We start from the raw sequence: 27,383 nt of genomic DNA, 5'->3' as shown, positions 1-27,383 counted from the left end.
TTTCTGTGATGCAAAGCTGAATTTTCAGGATCATTACTCCAGTCTATCACATGATCCTTTAGAAATCATTCTAATATGATGATTCATTATCAAAGTTGGAAACAGTTCTGCTGCCTAATATTTTTTCATAACCTGTGATACTTTTTTAGGATACTTTGATGAAGAAAAAGTAAAAAAAAAAGTAAAAAAAGAAGCAAATTGAAATCTTTTGTAACAACAATATCCACTACTGGTCAGTAATTTGGGGTCAGTAATTTTTTTTCTTTCTTTTTTTGAAATACATCAATACTTTTATTCAGCAAGGATGTGTTACATTGATAAAAAGTGATAGTAAAGATGATTTATATTATTAGAAAATATTTTTTTATTTTGAATAAATGCAGTTCTTTTTAACCTTTTATTCATCAAATATATTAGGCAGCAGAACTGTGTCCAACACTCATAATAAATCACAATATTAGAATGATTTCTAAAGGATCATGTGATAGACTGGAGTAATGATGCTGAAAATTCAGCTTTGCATCACAGGAATAAATTATTTTTTAAAGTATATTCAAATAGAAAACTATTATTTTAAGTTGTAATAATATTTCACAATATTACAGTTTTTTTCTGTATTTTTGATCAAATAAATGCAGGCTTGATGAGCAGAAGAAACTTCTTTCAAAAACATTAAAAATAGTAATGTGTCCAAACTTTTGGCCTGTACTGTATATATATATATATATAAAAACTCAAGACGTATAACGAAGCTTTTAGAAATGCAAGAATTGCAGCCTAAACTAAATTGTCTAAAGCTATTAAAATTATGCAAATTTGTATTCACTATTGAAACTGAATCATTAACTTCTCTATATTATACATGATTTTGTTTTATACACTCACATTAACACAAGTACATTTTTGAAAGTTTTATTAGAAAATGAATAGAAGAGATACTAATAGTAGAAGAGATCTAGTCCTGATATGCAAATGAAGATCTCTATGGGCCTCTTCCCTAAATCAGAGGAAAATAAATAATAATAAACAAATATTAATATTTAAATATAAATACATAATACAAATATTTAAATATATTTATTTATTAAAAAACATCAGAACAATTTTAGTTCAAATCATGCAAAAAAATTACCAATGTACAAATTTGCTTCACTTGTTTGGTTTTTTCTGAGACCAGCTGGACATTTTCTAAGATGTTAATCATCCAAATGTTTTTTACTGAAGTGCTTTACTGAAGTGATCACATAAATGATGCTCCTAATGATTGACAGATGCAGCAGCCAATGAGTCCAGAGTGAACGTGTGCTGCTGAATCTGATTGGCTGTGGGCTTGAGGGCCCAGTAGAGTCTCTGCAGCGCTTGCACGTCCTCTAGTGCATTATGGGCCGCGTATGAAACTCCCAGGAGGCTCTTAACCAGGTTCTCCTGCTTGAAGCTCTGAAGCCCACTGTCTTTGAGAAGCTGTCGGGCCAACGGAAGAGTGTCCACGAATCCACCCAGGTGCTTCTGGAAGTCTGACCTAAGGCTGAACTCATCCAGAGCTCTGGCCAAAACGGGACAGTCGAACCTGCGGATGTTGTGACCCACCAGGAGCGGCCGACCCAGCATCTGGAGAAAGGTTATGAAGGAGACCAGGGCTTCTCGGAGAGAGCTGGTGAGAACCGGCCTGTGGTGGAGAAACAGGCGCTGGCGTCTCACACTGAAGCCTGTGATCCTGGAAGCACTGGGTTGCATCGGCCGACGAGGAACCATGAAGAGGTTGAACGTGTGACTCCCACTCACTGCCGCCAGCTGGACCAGATCACACGAGCGGTCTGGACATTCAGAACATATGCAAAAAGTAACATTATATATACAGTCAAACCAAAGATTATTCAGGCACCAGATATAATGTATTAAAAAATTTTTTTTTTTACTAAAAGGACACTTTAGTTAATTTATGTAGGTGAGGAAAGCAAAACAAAGTAAACTGACATATTTATACACAAAAATTCTTCATACAGTGACTACCAGTGAAATTTATTAAACAAAATTGACCAAAAATTCTTCAGACACTTTGACCTGATCATGTGTTTTTTCTTTAATTGCGAATGCGAGCTTTTTACACCTCAAACTGAACAAAATGAAGCATTGCTTGGTCACTGGTCGAGCTAAACTGGTATTATCTAATTGTGTAGTTAAATTTAACAGCTGACAGATATTCAACATAATTCATGTGTGAGACAGTCTAACAGAAGGACGGACAAAACCAGTCAAATATCAATTCTTGTCATATTTTATTACCATTTTCTAAACTATAGCGAATAAACTGTAATAATGTGAGAAATGTTGAAGGTGTCTGAAAAAATGTTGGTTTTGGTTTGAATAAATTTTTTAATACATTCTGAATAATTTTTTTTAATAAATTTGAATAAAATTTATTTGAATACATTTTTCTGAATACATTTTGGTTTGACTGTATACACAGTACCAGTCAAAATTTTGGAAGCATTACTATTTTTAATGATTTTGAAAGATGTCTCTTCTGCTCATCAAGCCTGCATTTATTTGATAAAAAATACAGAAAAATCTGTAATATTGTGAAATATTATTACAATTTAAAATAATGGTTTTCTATTTTAATATACTTTAAAATATAATTTATTTCTGTGATGCAAAGCTGAATTTTCAGGATCATTACTCCAGTCTTCAGTGTCACATGATCCTTCAGAAATCATTTTAATATGATGATTTATTATCAACGTTAATAAATCCTTAAGAAACAGTTTTTAGAACCTGTGATACATTTTTCATGATTCTTTGATGAATAAAACGTTTTTTAAAAAGACCAGAATTTATTTAAAATAGAAATCTTTTGTAACAATATACACTACAGTTCAAAAGTTTGGGGTCAGTATTATTATTTTTTTTTTTTTTTAAAGAATTTAATACTTTCATTCAACAAAGTGTATACTTTTTTTTAAAGTGACAGTGAAGAGTTACATTTCTATTTCTATTTCTATTTTGAATAAATTGTGTATTTATTTATCAAGGAATCCTGAAAAAATATCACAGGTTATAAAAATATTAAGCAGCACGACTGTTTGCATTAATAATGTTGATAATAAATCATCATATCAGAATGATTTCTGAAGGATCATGTGACACTGAAGACTGGAGTAATGATGCTGAAAATCCAGCTTTGATCACAGGAACAAAAGATATATTTGAACATAAATTCACATAGAAAATAATTTTAAATTATAATATTTCACAATAATGCTGTTTTTTTTCTGTATTTTTGATCAAATAAATGCAGGCTTGATGAGCAGAAGCGACTTCTTTCATAACATTTGATAGACTAGTATTTGAGAATATGATTCCTAAAAATTATGTAACCAAGCAATAGGGAACTTTTGTTGTCAAACCTGAGCAGAGACGAGCATGAAAGCTTCATTCATTGTAATCGTTTACACATTTCTCATGGTTAATAAGGAATTGGTTTGTAAAATCACATACCCAGACCAGTCGTCTCTAAATCAAAGAACACAGTACAAGGTGGATGCTGAGAGCTAGAATCCATTACTCATTTTAAACTCATCGGATGTTGCTTTTCCGTCTGGTCTACTATTTTGAATGTTTGGCTCATGAATATTAATTGCGGTACGACGTGACGTCTGTCAGTAGTCCAAACTGATTGGCTTAAAGGCATACGGCATGTAGGCGGTCGCTGGCGAATAAACGAACGCTTTTGAGGGCGTGTCCTATGCAAAACAATGTTCAGTGATTGGACGCTCCCAACAAGAACGTCACCATGAATTAATTATATTCATGTTAAAAGCCTTCTACATTAAACAGCGACATCCGGTGGACTGGAATAACTCGTGTATTTTTAAAAGAGTTAATACACGGTTTTTGGTGTATATATTATGTTTTTGAAAGTATTTCGAAATCACACAAGTGTTCTTTTTTTTTTAAATAAAACGATTTTGATCTATTTTTTTAATCAGCACTTTTATTTTGAAAAGTGGCTCTGGTGATTTATTTACGGGCTAGAATAACGCGCGCACCCGTGCATGTTTATGCCATCTCCCCCATAATTCGTGCACGTCTGATCATTACCACACACTCCACGCTGCTTCTGGCTCTCGGTTTAGATCTCTGTCTAGATCTCTGTCTCTTGTGTTTTAAACTATAAGGGCATATTGAGAAATCACGCGTGCGTTGCCCTACATCTCCGTGTTTTTGGTAAAGGATTCATTGTCTCAGGGTAAGTAGCCTACATCAATTCATATTCAGTAAACAGGGTTGTTGACCTGTTGTATTTACTTATTGTAATTATTACGTATTTACATAATATTGCATCTTGCTATCTATGCTTTGCATTATGTATATGTATATATGTATACATATATACACAAATATATATAAATACGTACACACACACATATATATATATATATATATATATATATTAATTTGTGGGTGTATGTATGTATATATAAATTAATGTGTGTGTGTATATATATAATGATGATTATATAATATATATTTCGCATCACTAATGAAACATTTGTATGTCTTATTTATGTTTCAGAATCATGACTTCTCAGGTGAGGCAGAACTTCCATCAGGAGTGTGAGGCGGCCATCAACAGACAGATTTACCTGGAGCTGTACGCATCATACGTCTACCTGTCCATGGTGAGAGAGCAGACATTTATTATATGAGTGATCACTTATTACTAGATCTGTATTATTATAATGAATAGTCTTCAGGGGTTTCATATTTACATTGCTTATTTACATTTGTATATAACATGCTGTACATACACATATTGTCTATTTTGTATATGTGACCCTGGACCACAAAACCAGTCACATGGGTCAATTTGATGAAATTGAGATCTATACATCATATGAAAGCTGAATAAATAAGCTTTCCATTGATGTATGGTTTGTTAGGATAGGACAATATAAAACTAATTGAAAATCTGGAATCTGAGGGTGCAGAAAAAATCGAAACATTGAGAAAATCTCCTTTAAAGTTCTCCATTTATGTTCACGATTGTGCTGCATTCACTCACAAAAATAAATGTTTTATATATTTACGGTAGGAAATTTACAAAATATCTTCATGGAACATGATCTTTACTTAATATCCTAATGATTTTTGGCATAAAAGAAAAATCGATAATTTTGACCCATGGCTATTGCCACAAATATACCCGTGCGACATGTGACTGGTTTTGTGGTCCAGGGTCACACATTATGTATATTTATATAATATTTTTATCATCTGTCTTGTTGCTGTTATGCTGTGGAAGCTTCTGTCACCAAGACAAAGTCCTTGTTTTTGTAAACATACTTGCTCATTCTGATTGTGATATGGGTTCATGGTTGACTTTTCTTCTCTCCAGGGTTATTATTTCGACAGGGATGACAAGTCTCTGCCCAATTTTGCCAAGTTTTTCCACGAGCAGTCAAAGGAGGAGAGAGAACATGCAGAGAAGCTGATGAGTCTGCAGAACCAGAGAGGAGGACGGATCTACCTGCAGGACATCAAGGTACGGGACAGGTCGATCGATGTCCATCAGCTGGAGGAAATGAGCATGTGTTATGTGTGTGTGTGTGTGTGTGTGTGCAGAAGCCGGATCGGGATGAGTGGGGCAGTGGTCTGGAAGCGCTGGAATGTGCTCTGGCTCTGGAAAAGAGTGTAAATCTGTCGTTACTGGAACTTCACAAGGTGGCGACTCAACACAACGATCCACATGTGAGTACACAACTACAAGGTCATGACACTTTAAAATGACCAGTTTCAACTAAAACTAAACCATTACATAACATTGTTGTTTTAAACTACATGAAATAAAGTGAAATTAAATGAAATATGTAAAAAAAAAATAGTTAACATTCATTTTATGTCAAATAATAAAAATGGCTTTAACTTTAGTTAACGATAACACCGTTAAACACTAATTTTAATTACTTAATAAAATATTTTTAAAATACATTAACTTATTTTATTTAACTTTCATGCATTTTTAAGTACTAAAATAACTAAAACTGAAATATATTAACAAGAATATATTTTTTTATACAAAAACACGACAAAAGTACTAATACTTACACATATAAGAAAATATAAAAATAACTCAAAATATGAATAAAAACTATAATTGTATATTAATGATACTAAAAGAACAGTTATTTATTAATCACATGCCTGGAAAAGTCATGGAAACTATAGTTAATATAAATGGATAAACCACTTCAAATGGTTATAAATTTCTCTTTGTTAGAAAGTAATCACTCCTGGAAATGTTCTTTAGTCATTAAATTGGGGACCTTGATGATTTTATAAAATGCTAATGTGTCCAAAAAACATTAATACATACATTATTGTAAGAGATGTGAGCTTTGTTGGTAAGTTTTAGTAATGGGAGTTTACCCAGAATGCCGACAAATAGACATAATTTATCCATTCTCCTGTTGGGAGGGTTTGAGCTCAGAATAGGATCAGATCTGTCTGTGTGATCTCAACAACTGACCCTAGATCAGATCGTGCCTGTAAAGAGTTTAACTAACCATGAATTAAAATCACCACCTGTAATTACTGCAGCTGATTGTTAGTGGGAAAGCAGCTAAACCTGAACAATGTCGTTCTCTCACGCCAGGTTTGTGATTTCCTGGAGACGCATTACCTGGACGAGCAGGTGAAGTCCATCAAACAGCTGTCCGACTGGTTGGGCAGCCTGAGGCGTATGGGAGCTCCTCAGAACGGCATGGCCGAGTATCTGTTCGACAAGCACACTCTGGGGAAGGAAAGCTCTTAGACAGTCAGTCTCTCCTGTTTATGATGTAATCAGTCAGTCAGCCAATCATAGTCATGCTGTAGTTTAGCACAAACCTTTCATAAGCCATAGCTATAGCCAGGGTTCGAATTACACAATGGCCTTGTTCATTACATACAGTGTTATATGTATATATACTATTACAGTAAAGAACACTAAGGGATGCACTGATATGAACATTTTGGCAGATAACCGATAATTCCTTGTATTGAAAGCCGATAACCGATATTTTGGCCGATTAATCTAAATTTTTATATCATTTTTGAGAGCCAAAAAAGTCTCACCTTTAAAAGCCATGTCTCAAACACACAATTATGATGTATTTATTATAATGTTATGTGGCTTATATGACAGGCTTGCGCTGCACATGTTGCACTGAACTGTGTTTTCCTTTTTTTAAGTGATTTCAATCATATTTCAAGCAATTCAAAACCATCATGTTGATCAGTGCGCATCTGAAGTGTCTCAGCTGAAGGAAATAATACATTATTTATCAGCTTTAATACATCAGCCAAGCGTTCTTATCAGGGCGATACCGATAACATAAAAAATTTACATATATCGGCCGATACCGATATTGTGGCCGATATATTGGCATCCCTAATGAACACAACATTTCAAATGCAATTGATTGACAGATAAACTGTGTGCTACTATTTCAGTGTAGTTGTGGGTATTTTCAGCGAACAGTTTGCCTCGTACATTCAGATTAACAGTGTTAAAGAGGGAAAATGTCATCATTCAGCTGAACTGTGTATATGCAATTTAAACGCGTTATGTTCTTCGCCCATGCAATAAATGCACGTCTCTGAATTCAAGAGCGTATTTAATTAAACTGCTCATGTAAAGATAATGGTACGACCCATTTCTGCATATTTACTGGTAAAGCTTCATATTACTTTCTTTGACCAACATCTATTCGCACCCTGGCTATAGTCCAAATACCATATGCACGCCATATTTAGTGCTTTAATTATATGCAATATTCTATATGTAATCATTCAAACTAGTTGATATCAATAAAAATGGCTAAAATGAGTGACGTTGTATGTGTCTTTCTTTTAGACAGAACTGTATGTATAAGGTATTCACTGGCAGGAAGTGACAAGGAAGAAAAGGTGACCACAATAGTTAAAAAAAAAAGAACGGAAGACATCTGAGAATAATCATGCATAATTAATGAAGGCTAAGAATAGATGCATAATTTATGAAGCTTTTCCTGGCTAAGTGAAAGTGAGTCAGCAGAAACATAAATAAATACTGATCTAGACCGATAACAACCTAAAATGGAAAGTAGTTATTTTATTTCACTAAAATAGCTAACTAATTTCTGTTGTTTAATATTAAGTACTAAATCATTTAAAAAACTATATTAGATATTTTTTTTTAAATATTCAAAATAAAATAAATATGAAAACAGAAAAAAAAACTATAATAGAATTTTAATGATACTTAAAATAACACACTTATTTAATAAGTGACTTATTAATCACAGGCCAAAAAAAAAAAAACATGGAAATTTCTATTCCTAGCCAAACATGTTCAACAACTGCATGCTAACTATAAACGTTCTGCAGTAAAATCAAGCCGAAAGTGAACAAGGCATTGATTTTAACCCCTTTTTCACCTCATTCTGAGAATTAAGAATCACACCAAGTCAGTGTAAAGAGCACAAGTTGATACAAAACACTTTAATTCAATTGCAATCCCATGATGCATTGTGTTTGGGAGGTTTGTTCTGCATCAGTGGCTGTTTGTGCATCAAATCAGGACATTTTCTTTAAACATAATTTGGTTTTCGATATCAAAAACGCATGCATTCTGAAACAATGTTTATGCAAATGAGCAGTGGCGACTACCTACAGTGACAGTGGAGATCACATGACCTATTTCTTGAGAGATTCAGGCTGCATCCAAAATCGCATAATGTCTGAATAGGTACTTCTTTTGAATAAGTACTTACTTTGTGATTCTATATAGTATGAGTTTTAGTGTGATTGTGAACATACTACATTCATCATGTTGTCATTGTCATGTGACTTGACAACTCTCACAAGCCATTCACAAATCCTCTTCCGTGACCTCATGGGATAGTATGCGCACTTCAGAAATAGTAAGTCACATCAAGTACGCTTACTGTTTTATGAATACTGTGAGTTCAGAAATACTACAGTTTTCTGCCTACTATAGTAATTATGATGCAGACAGTAGTCGAATATAGACAAGATGGAGAAGATCTAGTGGTTTTACTGATCTACATGATTTATCTCTGCCCACATACAGCAATATAATAAAAAATAATGTGTGGAAACCATGTCAGAAATTGAATCAATTGTGCACGTTATGATTCATAATGCACTTTCTCCTCCAGAATGTGAATTTAGCGTTGTGTGGTGTTTTTGGTAGTGTTTATGAGGTTTCTTAAATGTCCAAAAACACTTCTGTAAGACCATCTCTAAACCGGCCTGGAAGAGCAAATTCATGCTGGTCTAAGCTGGTACTTCCACCTAACTTAAGCCGGGTCCACACTGTACGATTTTGGCTACGATTTTGCCGTCTGAGACAAATTTAGCAAATTATCCTGAAAGATTCCTCTGATCCTAAGCTAAAATCTGAAGTCTTTGATCTTTAGTTTGACATGTTCACCGACAGCCGATTCATGACCGTTGCGATCTATATCTATACCTATATCTTATGGAAGCTTGTTTCTGCCACAGAATAAAACATTTTAAAAGATAATTGCAACTTTTTATCTCACAATTGCGAGTTTACATCTCGCAATTCTGACTTTATAATACGCAATTGCGTGTTATAAAGTAAGAATTGCGAGATATAAAGTCAGAATTGCGAGATATAAAGTCAGAATTGCATTATATAAAGTCGCAATTGCGTGTTATAAAGTCAGAATTGCGAGATATAAAGTCAGAATTGCAAGATATAAAGTCAGAATTGCGAGATATAAAGTCAGAATTGCGAGATATAAAGTCAGAATTGCATGATATAAAGTCGCAATTGCGTGTTATAAAGTCAGAATTGCGAGATATAAAGTCAGAATTGCGAGATATAAAGTCAGAATTGCGAGATATAAAGTCAGAATTGCATGATATAAAGTCGCAATTGCGTGTTATAAAGTCAGAATTGCGAGATATAAAGTCAGAATTGCAAGATATAAAGTCAGAATTGCGAGATATAAAGTCCAATTCTAAGGGAAAAAAAGACGGATTTTTTACCTCAGAATAGTTTATATCTCTCCCAATTGCGTATTATAAAGTCAGAATTGCGAGATATAAACATGCAATTCTGAGAAAAAAAGTCGAATTTCAAGTACATTTCTCGCGATTGCGAGTTTATATCTCATAATTCTGACTTTATAACACGCAATTGCGACTTTATATCACGCAATTTTGACTTAACACACAATTGCGACTTTATATCACACAATTCTGACTTTATAACCTGCAATTGCGACTTTATATCACGCAACTTTGACTTAACACACAATTACAACTTTATATCACGCAATTGTGAGAAAAAAAGTCAGAATTGTGAGATAAAAAAGTTGCAATTACCTTTTTTATTTTTCACTCTGTGGCGGAAACAAGCTTCCATAATATCTATATCTATATCTATATGCGATCTATAGAAGAATTTCTGGCAGTGTCAGAAGATTTGACTCAGTCCTGCAGTGACTTCTCCGACGATGACCGTCAAATTGCCTTCGTTTTTCAAGACAAGCCAAGACCAAAATTAACATAGAGATTTCTTTGTAGGCACCATTTCAATCCCACGTGTAACACAGCTCACATCATCGAACGCATCACTGATTAATGATGTAAAACTCCGGACGGATTTTCTTGCATGCGTCCGTTTTTAACGCGTCCTGACAATCTGTACTATAGTCAAGACGCGTGTCTGATGATGTCTGACATTAACAGAGATCGAGGATCATGTTCGTAGAGTCTGACGAGGAACAATCGTAAAGGACTATAATAAATCGCACAGTGTGCACTCGGCTTTAGAGCTGTTCCCTCGTTCTCAGCGCAACACCCAACAGATCCCCCTCAGCCAATGAGATGCCGGAGTCGTTGGGAGAGTTGTGCTGATTGGCTGTCGGCTGAGTCGCCGTGGGGCTTGTGTTGACGGGATTGGCTGTGCTTGCGGTGGTGCTTCTGCTGATTGGCCAGGGGTTGTTCGCCGTACCATTGACGTTTGTCGTCGTCACCGAGTTCATGCTCCCAGAGCTGGCGGTGTTGATCGGCCAGGATTGAGGAGTGAAAGAAAACACCCTCTCTGGCGTAGACGGAGAAGGAGACGTGTCTAACGGGAGTCGTAAAGGCAGGGGACGTCGCGATGGCAAGACTTGAACGGGGCGTGCTTTGGTGAACAACTCGGGCACAGGGTCCGGGAATGAGAAAGCTGGTCCTGAGTTTTCACGGTCTTCTCCAACCCAAGGGAAAGCGGAGGAAGGAGGCGCGGGAGTGTCGGGAGGAGCCAGGACTTGTGATCCCACCATTGGTTGCGCTAGTGAGCTGGAGCTGTCGTGAGCTCGTCGTGGTCTCGAGCGAGGAACAGGCGGAGGGATGCAGTGGATGGGCGTCTGAGGACAGCTGTAGAAACCAGGCCGTTCGTAAAGAGGCATTGAGGAGAAGGCGTCCTCGGCCATGTCGGCGTCCCGGGAACGGTTGGGCATCGGAACGCTCTCGGGATGGAGGTAGAGGGGGAAGCGAGAGAAGGGGGCGCGGGGACGCCGACGCAGGAGCGAGACTCGAGACGTGGGAGTCGAGCGAGGGAAATTGGTCGACTGGACGCCCAGAAGACGACTCAAGCTGCCCAGGAACGGAGTGGAGTGATTGGCCTCCTCGTGCTCCTTAATCTGCTCCAGATTGTGCTGGAACTCCATGTCCTCTTTGGGAACGCTGAGAGACAGAGAGACAACTGTGAGCTTGTGGACGTGTTTTTACCCCACAACTGACCTTGAGGATCTACTGTTACAATACAATATTATTCATATGTGACCCTGGATCACAAAACCAGTCACATGTCGCACGGGTATATTTGTGGCAATAGCCAACAATACACTGTATGGGTCAAAATTATAGATTTTTCTTTTATGCCAAAAATCATTAGGATATTAAGTAAAGATCATGTTCCATGAAGATATTTTGTAAATTTCCTACCGTAAATATATAAAACATTTATTTTTGTGAGTGAATGCAGCACAATCGCCAACATAAATGGACAACTTTAAACGAGATTGTCTCAATGTTTCGATTTTTTTGCATCTTCAGATTCCAGATTTTCAAATAGTTGTATCTCAGCCAAATATTGTCCTATCCTAACAAACCATACATCAATGAAAATCATGGATAAATACCCATGTGACTGGTTTTGTGGTCCAGGGTCACATATAGCACGTTTAAAAACAACTCATGTTGACCAAAGTGCTGTACAAAAGCCAAGGAAACACACAATAAGATAGAAAACACATAAAACAGTAAAGCAAAATAAAAGAACAATAAAATGGAAAACCTGTGAACGAAGGTAAAATATTGAAAAATAATGATAATCAAGAAATATTGAAAGCAATTGAAAAAAAGATACGTTTTCAAGGTGGATTTAAAAATTGACTAAATTTGGGCGGATCTGATGTAAGCCAGTAGGCTATTTCATAACTTAGGGCCGATGACCACAAAAGCACGATCACCCCTATTTTTAAGTCTAGTTCTAGGAACAGACAGTAGATCTGAGTCCCCCGATCTAAGTGATCTTGACTAGGCGGATGTAATAGTTCGGATAGATACTGTGGAGCCTGGTTACGCAAAGACTTGTATAACAAACAAATAACAAAACTGTAAAATCAATTCTGTATCCAATGAAGCGAGATCAAAACTGGTGTAATGTGTTCACCGTGCAGCGGCATATGTTAGACAAAATATGCTTTGAAATCTTGTCTTTTGACTCATCATCACTGATCAGTGCAACTTGAAAACTTACCCTATATATATAGTATTGTTATATATTGTATTGATAACTCATCAATTAATTATTTATCGTATATTCTCCATAATTGGATGTTTTGAAATAAACACTGACAAAAAACTATACAAGTTTTAGGGCTGGACAATATGATGATATATATAACAATGATTCCAGGGGTTCGTTCCTCGTACGTTGCTTAAAACATCCGAGATCAAATGAGACATCCAAGATGATATCATCGTGCTAATCATGATCTGGCTAATCAGGTTCTTCGAACACACTTGCCGTATATGATTAGTAGGCTATAGCTGGCTTGAGTTATCTGAGATAATTGCGCGTTCATGCGCTGGTTTAAAAGGGGATATGTATCGATAGTAGAAACACTCATCAGCAACGCTGCTATTGGCTGCTCAGCGTGGCCAAAGAGCGGGATCAGTTTTTCTCCTCAGCAGAGCAAGAACTAATAGTCGAAGTTAATTCGGAATTTTAATGTTTAATCAAAACGCCAGGGAACACCTCACAGTCTACAAAAGCCAGGAGAGAGGGCTGGCAAAAATAGCAGACAATTTAAATCCGTTAGAAGTGGCCATGTTAGATGTTTTTATCACTTATTAGCCTATATTTTTGTATTTTAATAATTGCATAATTACTTTGTTCATTGTAATGTCAGAGTCACCACACTAGAACATGGGAACAAATAAAAGTGAAGTACAAAAATATTCTACATAATGGTAATTTTTAGTTATATTATAGTCTCTTTTATGAAACACACTGTTAAATAAATGGTTGTCTGTTTATAAAAGCAACCAAGAAAAAGGCAAAAAAAATGTTTAAAAAAAGATCTTAGTAGCCTACACTGTAAAAATTTTTTTGCTGCATTAAATTAAGGCCATATAGTCATTTCAACTGTTAAATCTTGAGTAATGATGAATTGCTTTGACTTGTGAAAGTGAAAACTGATAAACTTATGTTAATGTAAAAATGCAGTCGCCTTGGCTACTGCAGTTCATTGGAACGAAACCGTAGCCAATGCGACATCTAGTGTATATGTCTATACCCGCCCGCGCTCTCAGATCACTTGGACGTGGCTGTGTACAAGAGGTAAAAACGATATAAATACTGTTCGTTTTCTCACACAAACCGCTCGTTTCGTGTCTTAGGCCATCAATGTGTACTTATGATGGGGAATTGTTTAATTTGGACGATGGGGAATTGTTTTAATTTGGACTCTGTGCATGCTCTTTGAGACAGTGACCATCGACCTGCATTATATGACTGACAGACAAGAACGGTTTGACCTAAAAATATAAAAATTGAAACTACTGCGGAAAAAAAGACACCTACATCTTGGATGCCCTTGAGGTAAGCTAAAACATACCAAAATTTAATTTCAAAGTGAACTCTCCCTTTAAAATTTTTTTTTTTTTTTGGCAATGTTGTGTAATATGGCACATGCAACAATGTCACAGGCCCTGTCAGGTGTGCAACCCTCAGACTTTTCAGACACTGAAATCTTCCTTTTAGTTAGCCAAAGTTCATTTCATTGTCAAGTCAAGTCAAGTTTATTTGTATAGCGCTTTTCACAATACAGATTGTATCAAAGCAGCTTCACAGTATTAAATTAAAATAATACAACAAAGTTTGTTTCAAGAGGAATTTATTGATTGATAAAATTAAATTAAATATCCCCAAAATATCCCCAACTGAGCAAGCCAAAGGCAACAGTGGCAAGGAACCGAAAAACTCCATCAAGTGACCTAATGGTGTCCTAAAACTCCATCAGGTGACCTAATGGAGAAAAAAAACCTTGGGAGAACCCAGGCTCAGTCGGGGGCCAGTTCTCCTCTGGCATTTATGAGCTACAGGCCGGATTGTAGTTTGAACTGTAAGATTATATGAATGCCTGGCTGAAGAGATGCGACTTTAATCTAGTTTTAAACTGGGAGAGCGAGTCTGAGCAACGAACAGTATCAGGAAGTATCAGTATCAGGAAGACTATTCCAGAGTTTTGGAGCCATTTCATTGTGTTGCCTTGTCCTGGCTAGAGCTGCATAACTGGTTTGGGTCAGGGAATGGGGTCATAAACACCTGTCTGCAGGCAGGAACATGTCATAATCACCTATGAAAAAATGCAGTTCTGTTAGGATCAGCATAAGTGTATGTAATACAGTGAGCTTGATATTTAATTGTGGAACTTTCCTCACCACTTTCAAATAATGTGCATAAATGTGAATCTCTGAAAATTCTTAAGTCATGCACAGATCCTGGCCATTTTGCTTTCACATTTGTGATATGGAAGATTTTAGTCAAATGCCTTTTTTATTTGATATAATCTGGAATATTAAGAATCACAATAGTAACTGGGCTGCACATTTACATTGTGAACCCCCTTTCTGTTCACATAATCCCCTTCATTGAGGCCTTGATGGCAGTCTATAGTCTATGGTACCAGTCAAAGGGATACTTCACTTTAAAATGAAAATTCTGCCATCATATACTCACCCTCATGTTGTTTCAATCCTTTATGAATTTCTTTCTTCTGCTGAACAGAAAGAAGATAGAAGAATATCAGTAACCAGACAGTTTCTGGTCTCATTGACTTCCATAGTAGGCTATATTTTTTTCCTACTATGGAAGTAAATGAGACCAGAAACTGTCTGGTTACTGATATTCTTCTAAATATCTTCCTTTCTGTTCAACAGAAGAAAGAAATTCATAAAGGATTGAAACAACATGAGGGTGAGTATATGATGGCAGAATTTTCATTTTAAAGTGGAGTATCCCTTTAAGCCTGACACGACAGACAGCACTTTCCATCAAGTTCTCCGCATCTCTATAGTGTAAAGGAAAGAGCCACTCGCAAATAATCTTAGGGCAATGCAAACAGTTTGTGCTGTAGTTAAAGCCCGACTCCGACAAGTCAAAAATAAATGTGCGTTTCCGACAAATTAATAATGTAAACGACAATCTCACGAGTCACGAGAAAAAAATATCGCGCTGCGCTGGACTTCCCGTATCAGCTCCGCTTATGAGCCGCAGTCTAATCCTGTTAACATGAAATAAGCTCCCGAGCAGGTTTAAGCTTACGGACCTGTTGCTATGACAGCAAGTCCAGGATGAGCTTCGAAGAACCAAACAATCCAAGATCATGCCAAATCGCCAACAATCAAATCCAGCTAACTGAGTTAGCGACGTACGAAGAACGGGCCCCTGGTCTTATATTCTTATATCCCGCTAAATATTCTGTTTCATTTAGAAATGTCACATTACAGAAGTAAAGGTTTGTTTTTCACTGTGCTTTTAATAATGGCTATAAAATCAAGAGAATTTTATTTTATTTTATATCTTGATGCACCAGAAACGTGCAAGTGTGCGCTGTAGTTTTATATTGGTGGGTTTAAGTGTGTGTGTGTGTGTGTGTGTGTGTGTGTGGATGTCCCTTCACCTGATGTCCAAAGCGGATCCCATGAATGAGGGTTTGCGGTGTTCTGCGCTGGCAGCGGTGTACGGCGGCTGAGGTTCAGATTCATCCCAGTATTTATCTCTCTCAATCAGAGGAACCAGATCATACATCTCATCCACTGACAGCAGAGACACCTGGGAGAAACACACAACCATTCATGTTCGTATAAGCACAGGTGCTTACAAAAAGGAGAAATATTTTGGACACTTATTGCACTTTAAGTCTACACTTAAAATTTGTTTTAGCTTGAAAAATGACCCCATTCTCATGAAATATCAAAGTTTTATTCTACAAAAGGATAGTCTTCCCTCATGGCCGCCATATGTTGTTAATTATTATAATACCATGTTATATTATTAGACACTTTCAGTTGCCAAATATATAAATAATGGGTGACGAATGCATCAGCAAATAGAGTATTTCTACAATGGCATCAGTAACCAAAGTTTGTGCAATGCTGCATCTCTGCCAATAGATGTCAATATAAATTCAATCCATGATGCATAAAAAAATAAAATAAAATGTGTGCACCTTTTTAACAGAGGCTGCATCCTAAATCAAATACTTCCCTACTATATAGTAAGCGAAACACAGTGTGAGACAAAATAAGTGTGTCACTGTACTCATAAAAAAAGAGGGCAAAAAGTACCCGGATCACTTTTTCCGGAAAGATTCTGAAGTGTGCATTCGATGGACACTTTACAATCCCATGAGGCCACGGGAGAGGATTTATGAATGACAGTCAAGTCAAGTCACCTTCATTTATACAGGTGTTCACTTCACTTAAAGAAAACTTACAAGTATACTTGCAGTATAAACTACTAAACTAGTTTACTACTAAACTTCAGTGTACTTTCATAAACTAAAAAACTTATTCAAATAGTAAACTACTAGTATACCTATAAGTTTACTTGTAGTACAGATGCAGTACAAATGAGAAACCTAGTTGTGTACTTAAAGTTTACTACTCTTACACTTATAGTACACTTAAACGTATACTTTTATATACTAAAAGTGGGCCAATTTAGTCCCCAAGCAGTATTGAAATAGTACACTTACAAGTTTACTACAAGTACACATTGATATTAGTATACTTACTACATAAAGTATACTTCAAAATATACTATTCATAAAATGAACTTGAAGTATACTTCTTTTTCGTAAGGGTCATACTACACACACTCTTTAAAAATAAGTACTTACTCGAGAGAGTGTGTGATTTCGGACGCAGCCAGAGAGATTGTACAACCAGAGACACACAAATCCACAGAACGAGACAGAATGGCACAAAGGAGATCAACAAACATGTCATTAGTGGAGCTGATGATGTACCTGTAAATTACGGTCCACCAGCCAGTTCGTCTCAAAGTCATCATCATCCTCACCAAAAGGATTAATAAGCTGCTCTGCCACCTGAAAAAAAAAAACACCAATGCAATTATTTTCTGGCTTTTTGTTTAAGATGATGTAGCTACATTACATCACTGTGATGTGACCGTTATTAAAGTTGAGTTTCACTAAATGTGTATGTATACTCAAGTTTTGTACATGCCATGTCAGCTGAGAGGAACACCATATAATTATGCTGAGGTTATTTAACACTAAACAGTAATTTTATTAAATATAACCGGTTATTAGTGACTGTGAACGTGAAGTGGAGAGCCAACTTATGTGAGATCTCACTAATAACATAACATTAACACACCTTGAGCCAGCCTGCATAGAAGAAGAACTGCAGTAAGGTGAACACAGGCAGGTAGAAGTCGAGGTTGTGACCCGGGTAACCCTGGGCGGGGTCAAGGAACTGTCGACCAATCAGACAAGTCAAAAAGAAACTGTACACAGCCACGGTTACCACCTGATAGAGAGAACCGGACACACAACCTGCTTAAAATCATGATAAATAATCATAGTATTAATAAAATAAAACACGTATTAATACATTGAATTAATTAATACAATATACATCAAACATTTCAACCCTTCAGAGTGCACAAATTGTCCATGCCAATCAATATGAGGATCATCGCTGCACATTCCAACCAATCAGAGATCACTATTAGCCATTCAAACCAATCAGAGATCACTATTAGCCATTCAAACCAATCAGAGATCACTATTAGCCATTCTAACCAATCAGAGATCACTATTAGCCATTCTAACCAATCAGAGATCACTATTAGCCATTCAAACCAATCAGAGATCACTATTAGCCATTCCGACCAATCAGAGAGCACTATTAGCCATTCCGACCAATCAGAGGTCACTATTAGCCATTCCGACCAATCAGAGGTCACTATTAGCCATTCCGACCAATCAGAGATCACTATTAGCCATTCCAACCAATCAGAGAGCACTATTAGCCATTCAAACCAATCAGAGATCACCATTAGCCATTCAAACCAATCAGAGATCACCATTAGCCATTCAAACCAATCAGAGATCACCATTAGCCATTCTAACCAATCAGAATTTCCCATTCCAACCAGAGATTAATCAGACAGCAAGTGGGTAGTTAATCATTTAAAAAAATAGTTTAGGTTTTATATATAATGTTTGATACACATAATTTGACATTAATCAATTCTAAATCAATCAATACTGATTGTGAAAACTCATTGTCACAGGAGACGCTACAATATCTGACCGAGATCATACAAACTTGATCAATTCAGCTTAGTTTCATTTCAGATTTTGCTTGGATCTATACGGGGAAATCTGAACAAACAATAGTCTGGTTAGTTTTGAACCATCAAACCTGTGTGTACACGAGAGGCAGACTGATCCAATCGTAGCCGTACAGCCTCATACACTGAGAGCGCAGTGTGTTCAACTCCTACCAGGAGAAAACCAGAGGAAGAAACGATTGTTCACAGGAAGACTTAATGGAGTCCTCAGTTAAGTGTTATCTGAGTAACTTCTTCTCAGATGTGTTAAGGACTCCTCAAACTGCGCCATCTAGAGTTTCATCAGAACTTGGCATTGATATTTATAACAGAAAGGGTTAATTCAGGATAACTGGGACATTTTTCCCAAACATCTCAATGGCAAAAAGTGTCCCAGTTCACCTGAATTAACCCAACACAATCAGTCTAAACACACACATACGTTGAGGATGGCGGTCATCGCGACGTCGTTATTGATGCGTCCTTCAGATCGAGCTCTCATGGCCAGACTGACGAACCACATGCAGGGAACCCAGAACTTATTATGAGGCGAAGGCAGTTCCTCTAAATGCCGGAGTTCCTCAGCCGTCATCAGACCTACAGCACAGAAGAGTTTCAGTCCAATCTCAGTCTGGGGAACCCGTGGACGAGGGTCAAACCATCCGAGTCGGGTTTATAATACGTTCATTTTTAATGAATTTAATGAATTGTAATACAGTGTGTGTGTGTGTGTTGTGTGAGTGTTTTTTTGCGAGTGTGCATGTGTGAGTGAGTGTGTCTGTGTTTGTGTGAGTGTGTGTGTGTGTGTGTGTGTGCGTGAGTTGGTGTGTGTGTGTGTGTGTGTGTGTGCGTGCGTGTGTGTGTGTGTGTTTGTGTGTGTGCGTGTGTGTGTCTGTGTGTATGAGTGAGTGAGCGTCTGTGTGTGTGAGTATGTGAGTGAGTGAGTGTGTGTGTGTGTGTGTGTGTGTGTGTGTGTGAGTAAGTAATTAAGTGAGAGTGTGTGTGTGTGTGTGTGTGTGTGTGTGTGTGTGTGTGTGTGTGAGTGTGTGAGTGAGTGAGTGAGTGTGAGTGAGTGAGTGAGTGAGTGAGTGAGTGTGTATGAGTGAGTGAGTGAGTATGAGTGAGTGAGTGAGTGAGTGAGTGAGTGAGTGAGTGAGTGAGTGAGTGAGTGAGTGTGTGTGTGAGTGAGTGTGTGAGTGAGTGAGTGAGTGAGTGAGTGAGTGAGTGAGTGAGTGAGTGAGTGAGTGAGTGAGTGAGTGTGAGTGAGTGAGTGAGTGAGTGAGTGAGTGTGTATGAGTGAGTGAGTGAGTGAGTGAGTGAGTGTGTATGAGTGAGTGAGTGAGTGAGTGAGTGAGTGAGTGAGTGAGTGAGTGAGTGAGTGAGTGTGTGTGTGTGTGTGTGTGTGTGTGATGGGTAGGTTTAGGGTTTAGGTTTAGGTTAGTGTAAGAGGAGAGAATATACAGTTTGTACAATATAAAAATTATGTCCCAATAAAACATGAAAACACAACGTGTGTGTCAAAAAGAAGAATGATATTTAATAGCTTCTAATTGACCTAGTTGCCAAGCCTTCATATTTAATTTAAATATTTGCAGATTCCATTTAATAAAATACAGTCATGAAATAATTAGCAGTTGGTTTGTAAAAGGTGAGTGTGTCCTGAGTTTACCCTGTGTTGACCGCCATTAGGGAACGACATGAGGCCAAGTTAAATCATGACAGGATTTTCATGTTTGAATGAACTATTTCTAAAACTGTTGCTAAAGCTCTTGGGAATCTGGCTGTAATTCCTTCCTTTCCTCTTTGAGTTTAAATCCCAGACACCGGAGGGTACCGGCACAAAACATGGCTTTAATCGCTGTTCTAGGCCACATTACTTTGCCCAAATCATTTCCTGTTACGCGAACGGGTTTACCTGCTTGAACCAGGTGGCTCATGGTGGGGAACCTCTTGTACACAGCGGTGCTGATGGAGCGGTAGATCAGGATGCCGGACAGATTAGCGTAACGCATGAGACTCCTGCGAACGAGTCTGGCCCCTTCATCTGCGCCCCGGACGTGTCCACTGACCAGCGCTGACAGGCGGTCCGTCCACGGGACGCTCTCGAACTGACCCCACCAACGAGACACCACAAGAGTCACGTAGAAACCTGCAGGAGGAATCCTGATTTTAGAAGAGTCTCCTCTGATAGAAAGTCCCTCTTACTTAATGTCAAAACCTTTGAAACAAATAATATCCTCGAGTCTGTTGTAAGGAACCTTTAATTTTTCATATTGACAAAATGTAATATTGTATTGATTTGTGTAGCCTAATTCAATCTCTCATGATGTCCGTTTTGTTTAAATTTTTTTTCTCTCTTCTTTTCACTGTTAATGTCTGTATCATTTCATTTGCAATAACTCAAAAAAAAGTAAAAGAAATAATAATAAAAAAACCTGAATTGTTTTAATCCAAAGAAAGAAAGAATTTACCCAGAACGAAGGACACAGGGATGAGTTGAGCGTATTGGTCACAATACATGGAGAGCTTCTCAAACATCCGGCGCTGTTCTTCAGTCAGAATACACCTGTCAATCAAACAGAGCTTACTTAAACACCTGCTGCTTTTATACAAATATTCAAAGAAAAGCCTTTTGACACGGTGGACTGAACGAAAAATGTAATGATATTCTACACTGATAAACAACACTAGCAAAAAAATGATATGGCGATAAACATGTTTTTTCGGATGGTAACACCATGTACTTGGGGATATACCATGGTAATACCATTAAATTACTTTCAGTAACTTGAAGAAAATAAATAAATATCATGATAAATGGATTTGGTAATCATTTAGTACCACAGTAAATGGTATTATCATGTTTTTTGGACATACTGTAGTACAATGGTAACACCATGTTTCAAGGAAGTACCATGGTAGGTTATACCATTCCAATTTTGCAGTATTTTGAAAATATGAAAATATCATGGTATATACATATGTAACTATTTAGTTCCACAGTATATCAAAGTACCACTGTATTGGACATGTACCATATTAACAAAAGTCATGGTATATATGAATAGCAGCATATAGTCATTTTTTTGTACCCTGGTAATATTAAAGTATCATAGTATTACTGTTTTTTGTTGTTGTTTTTTTACCATTGTATTTAAAAAATATACTTTTTGGAGGACCATATAAAGTTTACCCTTTGAAATACCATTAGTACTGAAATGAATGTACTATGGTATTTACATGGTTCTACAATCTCCTTACAGAAATACTATACTTGTCTACTACTATGGTAAATGTTAAAAATAAATAAACATGGTGATGGCATTACATTATTTGCATTAGCTTGAAAACATGAATATACCATATATGGTAATCATTTACTACCATAGTATCAAAGTACCATGGTATTATCATGTTTTTTGGCCATATTCACTAATGCCATGGTATATTAATAGCCTATAGTAATCATTTAGTACCCTGGTAATATTACACTACCATTTTAAATAAACTTTTTTTTTTTTTTTTGCCATAATATTCTTTAAAATATCCTTTGAAGTACCAACAAAGTGCATGGTACAAATATGACATCTGTAGAGTTGGTTCTGAAATGAATGTATCATTGTATTTCCATGCAACTACAATATACTTCCCGAAATAATATCCTACTACTATGGTAAATGTAAAAAAAATATATATATATATGATGGTACTTTTCTGTAAATGCATGTCCTTACAAAAATATACTGTGGTGGTACCATGATACGGTGATGATATCAGATGGTAATATTATGGTACTTTGAAATATTTTGGACATGCACCATGGTGATGTCATGATATTCTGCATTGTTTGATCATTGATACTGCGTTCAATTATTACATTGTTTAAATTAACAAATTTTTCGCTAACTGTGATTTTGTATGTACATTTATGAAATGCATAACTTAATTGTAATTAACACTCTAAATTGTAATGTGGACGCATGCACTTTCTGTAAAGCTGCTTTGAAACGATGTGTATTGTAAAAAAAAAAAAAGCGCTATACAAATAAATGTAAATTAAATTAAATATTCTTGGACGTTACAAAAAACATGATTTTTTTGTGGGCCATTCAATATCATAGTACATATCAAAGCACCATGATATAACTACCTGTGATACCATTATTTTACAATAGTAGCACCACTATAAAGGCAGTAAAACTGTAGTAATAAGGTGACTGATCAGTGTTTACCTGTAGGTGACGCTAATAGCGCAGTACATCACAGTGAAGATCAGCAGCTCTCGGTACAGCAGCTTATAGATGCTTCCTTTCCATCGCAGCAGGAGACGATAAAACGTGCCCAGACGAGCATCTGACACCTGCTGTGAGTACGTGACCGTCATCTCTGACGAGCCTCACAGCCCTTCTACTGCTCAAACTGACCTTTCACCTTTCAGTTATTAGACAGAAGGATGGACAGCAACACTGGGAAACACATGCACGCTTAGCACTGAATCACAGTGCACACACACACACACAGATCACATGCTAGTTTGATGTTAGTTAGCATGCAGCAACACCTAAACTGATCGCAACAAGTCAATTATATTCACAAGCATGCATGGGTAAAATGAAGCAAAACTAGCTTTAAAAGAGAAACACAATACTGTAAATCCAACGTAGCAAATGCAACTGCTTACTATTCCTCGTCTGTAGGCCTCAAACACTCTCTATAAGAAATAAGCCACTCTACTCACAGTGTGTGATGTTGTGTGAGCTGACGGTCGGTACCGGAACCGTTAAGAAGGAAGGATGGAGTGGAGGAGAACATGAGACGCCCACACCTCCGGTCACTTGACCCGCTAATCTGTTTTCCACTAACAAAGAGGCATTGTGGAAAACTGGGGGGTTTGTTAATCTCAGCAAATCTTTCAAAACTCAAAACACAAACACTCATACATATTCAACTCGATTAATAGAGGCATGCATTAATTGCAGTTATGTAATGTAAATATGATGTCAATAATCAACCAGTCCTAACTGATCCATGAGGAGTTCAGGCTCCATTAAACACTTTGTGATGATGAGGCCCTCAGCGGGGTGTTGAGGGCTCTATAGGGCCCTCTAGTGGAGGAAATATGTTTCATTAACCTATTAACCCATTTTTATAAATTCAGCTATTCTTTTTGTCTTGTGGACTATAATGTAAACATTTGTATGTAAAATATGTATTTTCAGGATAGTAATAAAAAATAACATGCATTTTGTATGATCCCTCTTAGTTATATATATATATATATATATATATATATATGTATGTATGTAACTATAGTTTGCCTTTTTATGTCACAATGTTTTAATATTTTTACCCCAAATAGGGTGCTATGAGCATTATTGAGCACTATAATAAACACATTATATGTATGTATATTTATTTAGCGATGAACGGTTGCCTACCTGCAATATTTCACTATTCTGTGGGGGAAAAAGTCTGAATTGTGAGATAAAAAGTCACAATTACCTTTTGTAGGCCTACTTTTTTTATTCTGTGCCGGAAAAAACCCAGAAAGAGATTCAATGGATGGACCCAGGGGCGGTTCTAAGGTCAGTGGATACTCGGAGCTTAAGCCCAAACTAAAATTGGGTATTTTTATTTAAAGGAATTAATTAATTATAAAAGCGATTTAAGGGAATAAAGAAAAAGAAAGGTAATTGTATTAGTGAAATAATTTAAACTATTTGCAAATAATATTTTATTTTTAATTATGCATACATTCTCTCTAAATGAATCAAGGAAATGATAGCATATATTTTTTAATACATTTAATTAATTAATAAAAAGTTGAGTAATTTGCGTCACAGGATATCCCATACACAAAAGAAATATATTTGAAATATATTTTCAGTATATATTTTGGAATATATGCAAATATTTGAAATTGGCCCAATAAATATATTTCACACTTAACATCATATATTTTTGTTATATTTCAGAATATATTTCAATGTATTTGGAATATATGCCACATATATTTTGACACTTTTGGGGACCCATACAGAAAAAAATACATTGAAATATATTCTGAAATATAACAAAAATATATGATGTTAAGTGTGAAATATATTTATTGGGCCAATTTCAAATATTTGCATATATTCCAAAATATATACTGAAAATATATTTCAAATATATTTCTTTTGTATACTATCGGTAGTCGAACATTTCTATTGTAAAACAGCTGTCAAATATTAAATGTTTATCTACTTACATTTCACCAGGCATTCGTTCACTGTTAACATCCTTCTGTGAATGGTAATATTCTTTAATGATTTTGACATTGATGAGCTAGACCGATGAACTTTCAGTTATCCTAACAACAAACAGAGCGGTGCGTGATGGAGTGCATCAGAGCAGCATCAAGAATATCAAATACATTGCAGTGAATCTCATATTTTACATTGCCAATAATAATGACAGGTTTGCGAACGTGCAGAGCTCGGTGAGCTCGCGCAAAAAAAACACATTCAACACAGCGACTCATTTAAATGCCTCTGATTGGCCGGTGCGTTCAACAGATATGTCTGTGATTGGCTACAATGCTCAACGCTGCAGTTCACCCAAAAATGAAAATTCTAATTACTCACCCTCATGTTGTTCCAACCCCGTAAGACCTTCGTTCATCTTCGGAACACAAATTAAGATATTTTTGATGAAATCTGAGAGCTGTCTCACTCCTCATAGGCTTCTAAAGACGTTATAACTTGCTGGCCCAGAAAATGCATTAAAGACATCGTTAATATAGTCCAAGTGACTACAGTGGCTCAATCTTAAGTTTATAAAGCGACGAGAATACTTTTTGTGCGCAAAAAACAAACAAAAATAACGACTTTATTCCACTATTCATTTCCTTCTCTCTGGGCCTCGAGTTTTTTCACGTAGTGTTTTTGCTCAGCGCGTCTGTGTTGTACGTCACACGCATCACACACATGACCAGCGTCGGCCAATAGTGAGCCTACATGTGACATACAACACAGACGCGCTGAGCAAAAACACTACGTGAAAAAACTCGAGGCCCAGAGAGAAGGAAATGAATAGTGGAATAAAGTCGTTATTTTTGTTTACTTTTTGCGCACAAAAAGTATTCTCGTCGCTTGATAAACTTAAGATTGAGCCACTGTAGTCACATGGACTATATTAATGATGTCTTTAATAACTTTTCTGGGCCAGCCAGTTTCAATCCCTTAAAAGCCTATGGAGGAGTGATCCAGCTCTCAGATTTAATAAAAAATATCTTAATTTGTGTTCCGAAGATGAACGAAGGTCTTACGGGGTTGGAACAACATGAGGGTGAGTAATTACTGACAGAATTTTCATTTTTGGGTGAACTAACCCTTTAATATTGAGCAAAACACATTAAATAACACTTAATTGTAACATTTGCTCTCCTTTAACAGCCAGAAGCAAAGCATGCTGGGAACTAGAAATCAGTTGTAACTCATTCTGTGACTGTGTGTGTGTGTATATGTGTGAACATACATTCACATTTATATGGGAACATGTATGTGCATATATGTACACAATAAAGGATAAATGCTATTTTTGTCTTCATTTTTGTCTTAATATATGCATGGTCAATGCATATATTGCAGTATAGTGAAAAATATAAGCACTAGTTTCCCATATATGGAAATGTATTATGTAATATATCACATTATATTTTGCAGTATATTCCCATATATGTTTGTTCTGTAAGGGTAGACACACAGTCTTGTGACCTCGGAGGGCCACTCGTATAATTCAGGGTCCTGCTATCAGCCATACATATATGGAGATGTGCTATCTATCAGTCCATGTGTGGGAATTTACTATGTTTATCTATTTCTTATATTTCTTAGCCAATCAGAATCATTTAACCTGAAGCAAGGACGTACACGTAGCTTAGACCCTGGTGTAGGGTATAACTGCTGTGAACTGGTCCTACGAACTCCTGTGAGTCTTGAAGCTGATGAAACTGCAAACTATCTTCACTATTTTCTTTCATTTATTATAATTCTTACTCTTGTCTTAAATTGACTGCACTTCTAACTCCCTTTCTTATTTAATCATATCTGGTCCTTGGGTCTTTAACTGTAAATTCCCTGAAAAAGAGTTTTAGCATTTTTGAAGAGTAGAGTTTGTATTTATCTAACAAAATGTGTTTTCTCACATGTGATTGAGTGGTTCCTCAAGAGGGAAGTAGGTTACATACTAAATTATATATTTTTGAAAATGTAAAAATGCAGAAAGTTGTGTGCTATGGGCAGGTTTAGGGGTCGGGTTAGTGTAGCGGGACAGAATATACAGATTATCCAGTATAAAAACCATTACGGCTATGGAGAGTCCCCACAAAGATAGCGAACCAGACGTATGTGTGTGTGTATGTGTGTGTGTGTGTGTGTGTGTGTGTATCTTCTACATTTCA

General features: G+C 36.5%; 3 protein-coding genes across 3 annotated transcripts; 1 reads left to right on the top strand and 2 right to left on the bottom strand.

Annotated features, from left to right (window-relative positions):
- Window positions 1-208: 208 nt before the first annotated feature.
- LOC309491009 (protein PML-like) lies at window positions 209-3,597 on the bottom strand. Its single transcript, XM_082160375.1, has 2 exons — window positions 3,499-3,597; window positions 209-1,814 (listed from the first exon to the last, which is right to left on the bottom strand). Exons 1-2 carry the CDS (start codon window positions 3,560-3,562, stop codon window positions 1,258-1,260), a joined length of 621 nt encoding a protein of 206 aa, XP_082016501.1. The 5' UTR covers window positions 3,563-3,597; the 3' UTR covers window positions 209-1,257.
- A 446-nt stretch (window positions 3,598-4,043) lies between these two features.
- LOC309491278 (ferritin, heavy subunit-like) lies at window positions 4,044-7,871 on the top strand. Its single transcript, XM_082160791.1, has 5 exons — window positions 4,044-4,249; window positions 4,577-4,682; window positions 5,399-5,545; window positions 5,626-5,751; window positions 6,656-7,871. The coding sequence occupies exons 2-5, from the start codon at window positions 4,581-4,583 to the stop codon at window positions 6,812-6,814; spliced, it is 534 nt and encodes a 177-aa protein (XP_082016917.1). The 5' UTR covers window positions 4,044-4,249; window positions 4,577-4,580; the 3' UTR covers window positions 6,815-7,871.
- A 407-nt stretch (window positions 7,872-8,278) lies between these two features.
- LOC309490205 (bestrophin-1-like) lies at window positions 8,279-23,324 on the bottom strand (the record flags this gene model as incomplete). Its single annotated transcript, XM_082159232.1, has 9 exons — window positions 8,279-11,748; window positions 16,257-16,408; window positions 17,607-17,687; window positions 17,980-18,132; window positions 19,033-19,110; window positions 19,383-19,537; window positions 20,856-21,089; window positions 21,412-21,506; window positions 23,173-23,324. The coding sequence occupies 9 exons, from the start codon at window positions 23,322-23,324 to the stop codon at window positions 10,848-10,850; spliced, it is 2,001 nt and encodes a 666-aa protein (XP_082015358.1). The 3' UTR covers window positions 8,279-10,847.
- Between the last annotated feature and the right edge of the window lie 4,059 nt (window positions 23,325-27,383).

The sequence above is a fragment of the Leuciscus leuciscus genome (assembly GCF_965113295.1).
Source record: "Leuciscus leuciscus genome assembly, chromosome: 25".
Lineage (NCBI taxonomy): Eukaryota > Metazoa > Chordata > Actinopteri > Cypriniformes > Leuciscidae > Leuciscus > Leuciscus leuciscus.
The sequence above is the reverse complement of the archived record's forward strand: the minus strand, read 5'-3'. Positions and strand labels throughout refer to the sequence as shown.

What these genes read in the sequence shown, in the direction of transcription:
- LOC309491009 (XM_082160375.1), bottom strand. Translation starts at nt 3,562, where the DNA reads ATGGATTCTAGCTCTCAGCATCCACCTTGTACTGTGTTCTTTGATTTA. An exon ending in TTTAGAGACGACTGGTCTGG is followed by an intron (nt 1,815 to 3,498) that starts GTATGTGATTTT and finishes CTGAATGTCCAG; the next exon opens with ACCGCTCGTGTGATCTGGTC.
- LOC309491278 (XM_082160791.1), top strand. Translation starts at nt 4,581, where the DNA reads ATGACTTCTCAGGTGAGGCAGAACTTCCATCAGGAGTGTGAGGCGGCC. An exon ending in CATACGTCTACCTGTCCATG is followed by an intron (nt 4,683 to 5,398) that starts GTGAGAGAGCAG and finishes TCTTCTCTCCAG; the next exon opens with GGTTATTATTTCGACAGGGA. An exon ending in TCTACCTGCAGGACATCAAG is followed by an intron (nt 5,546 to 5,625) that starts GTACGGGACAGG and finishes GTGTGTGTGCAG; the next exon opens with AAGCCGGATCGGGATGAGTG.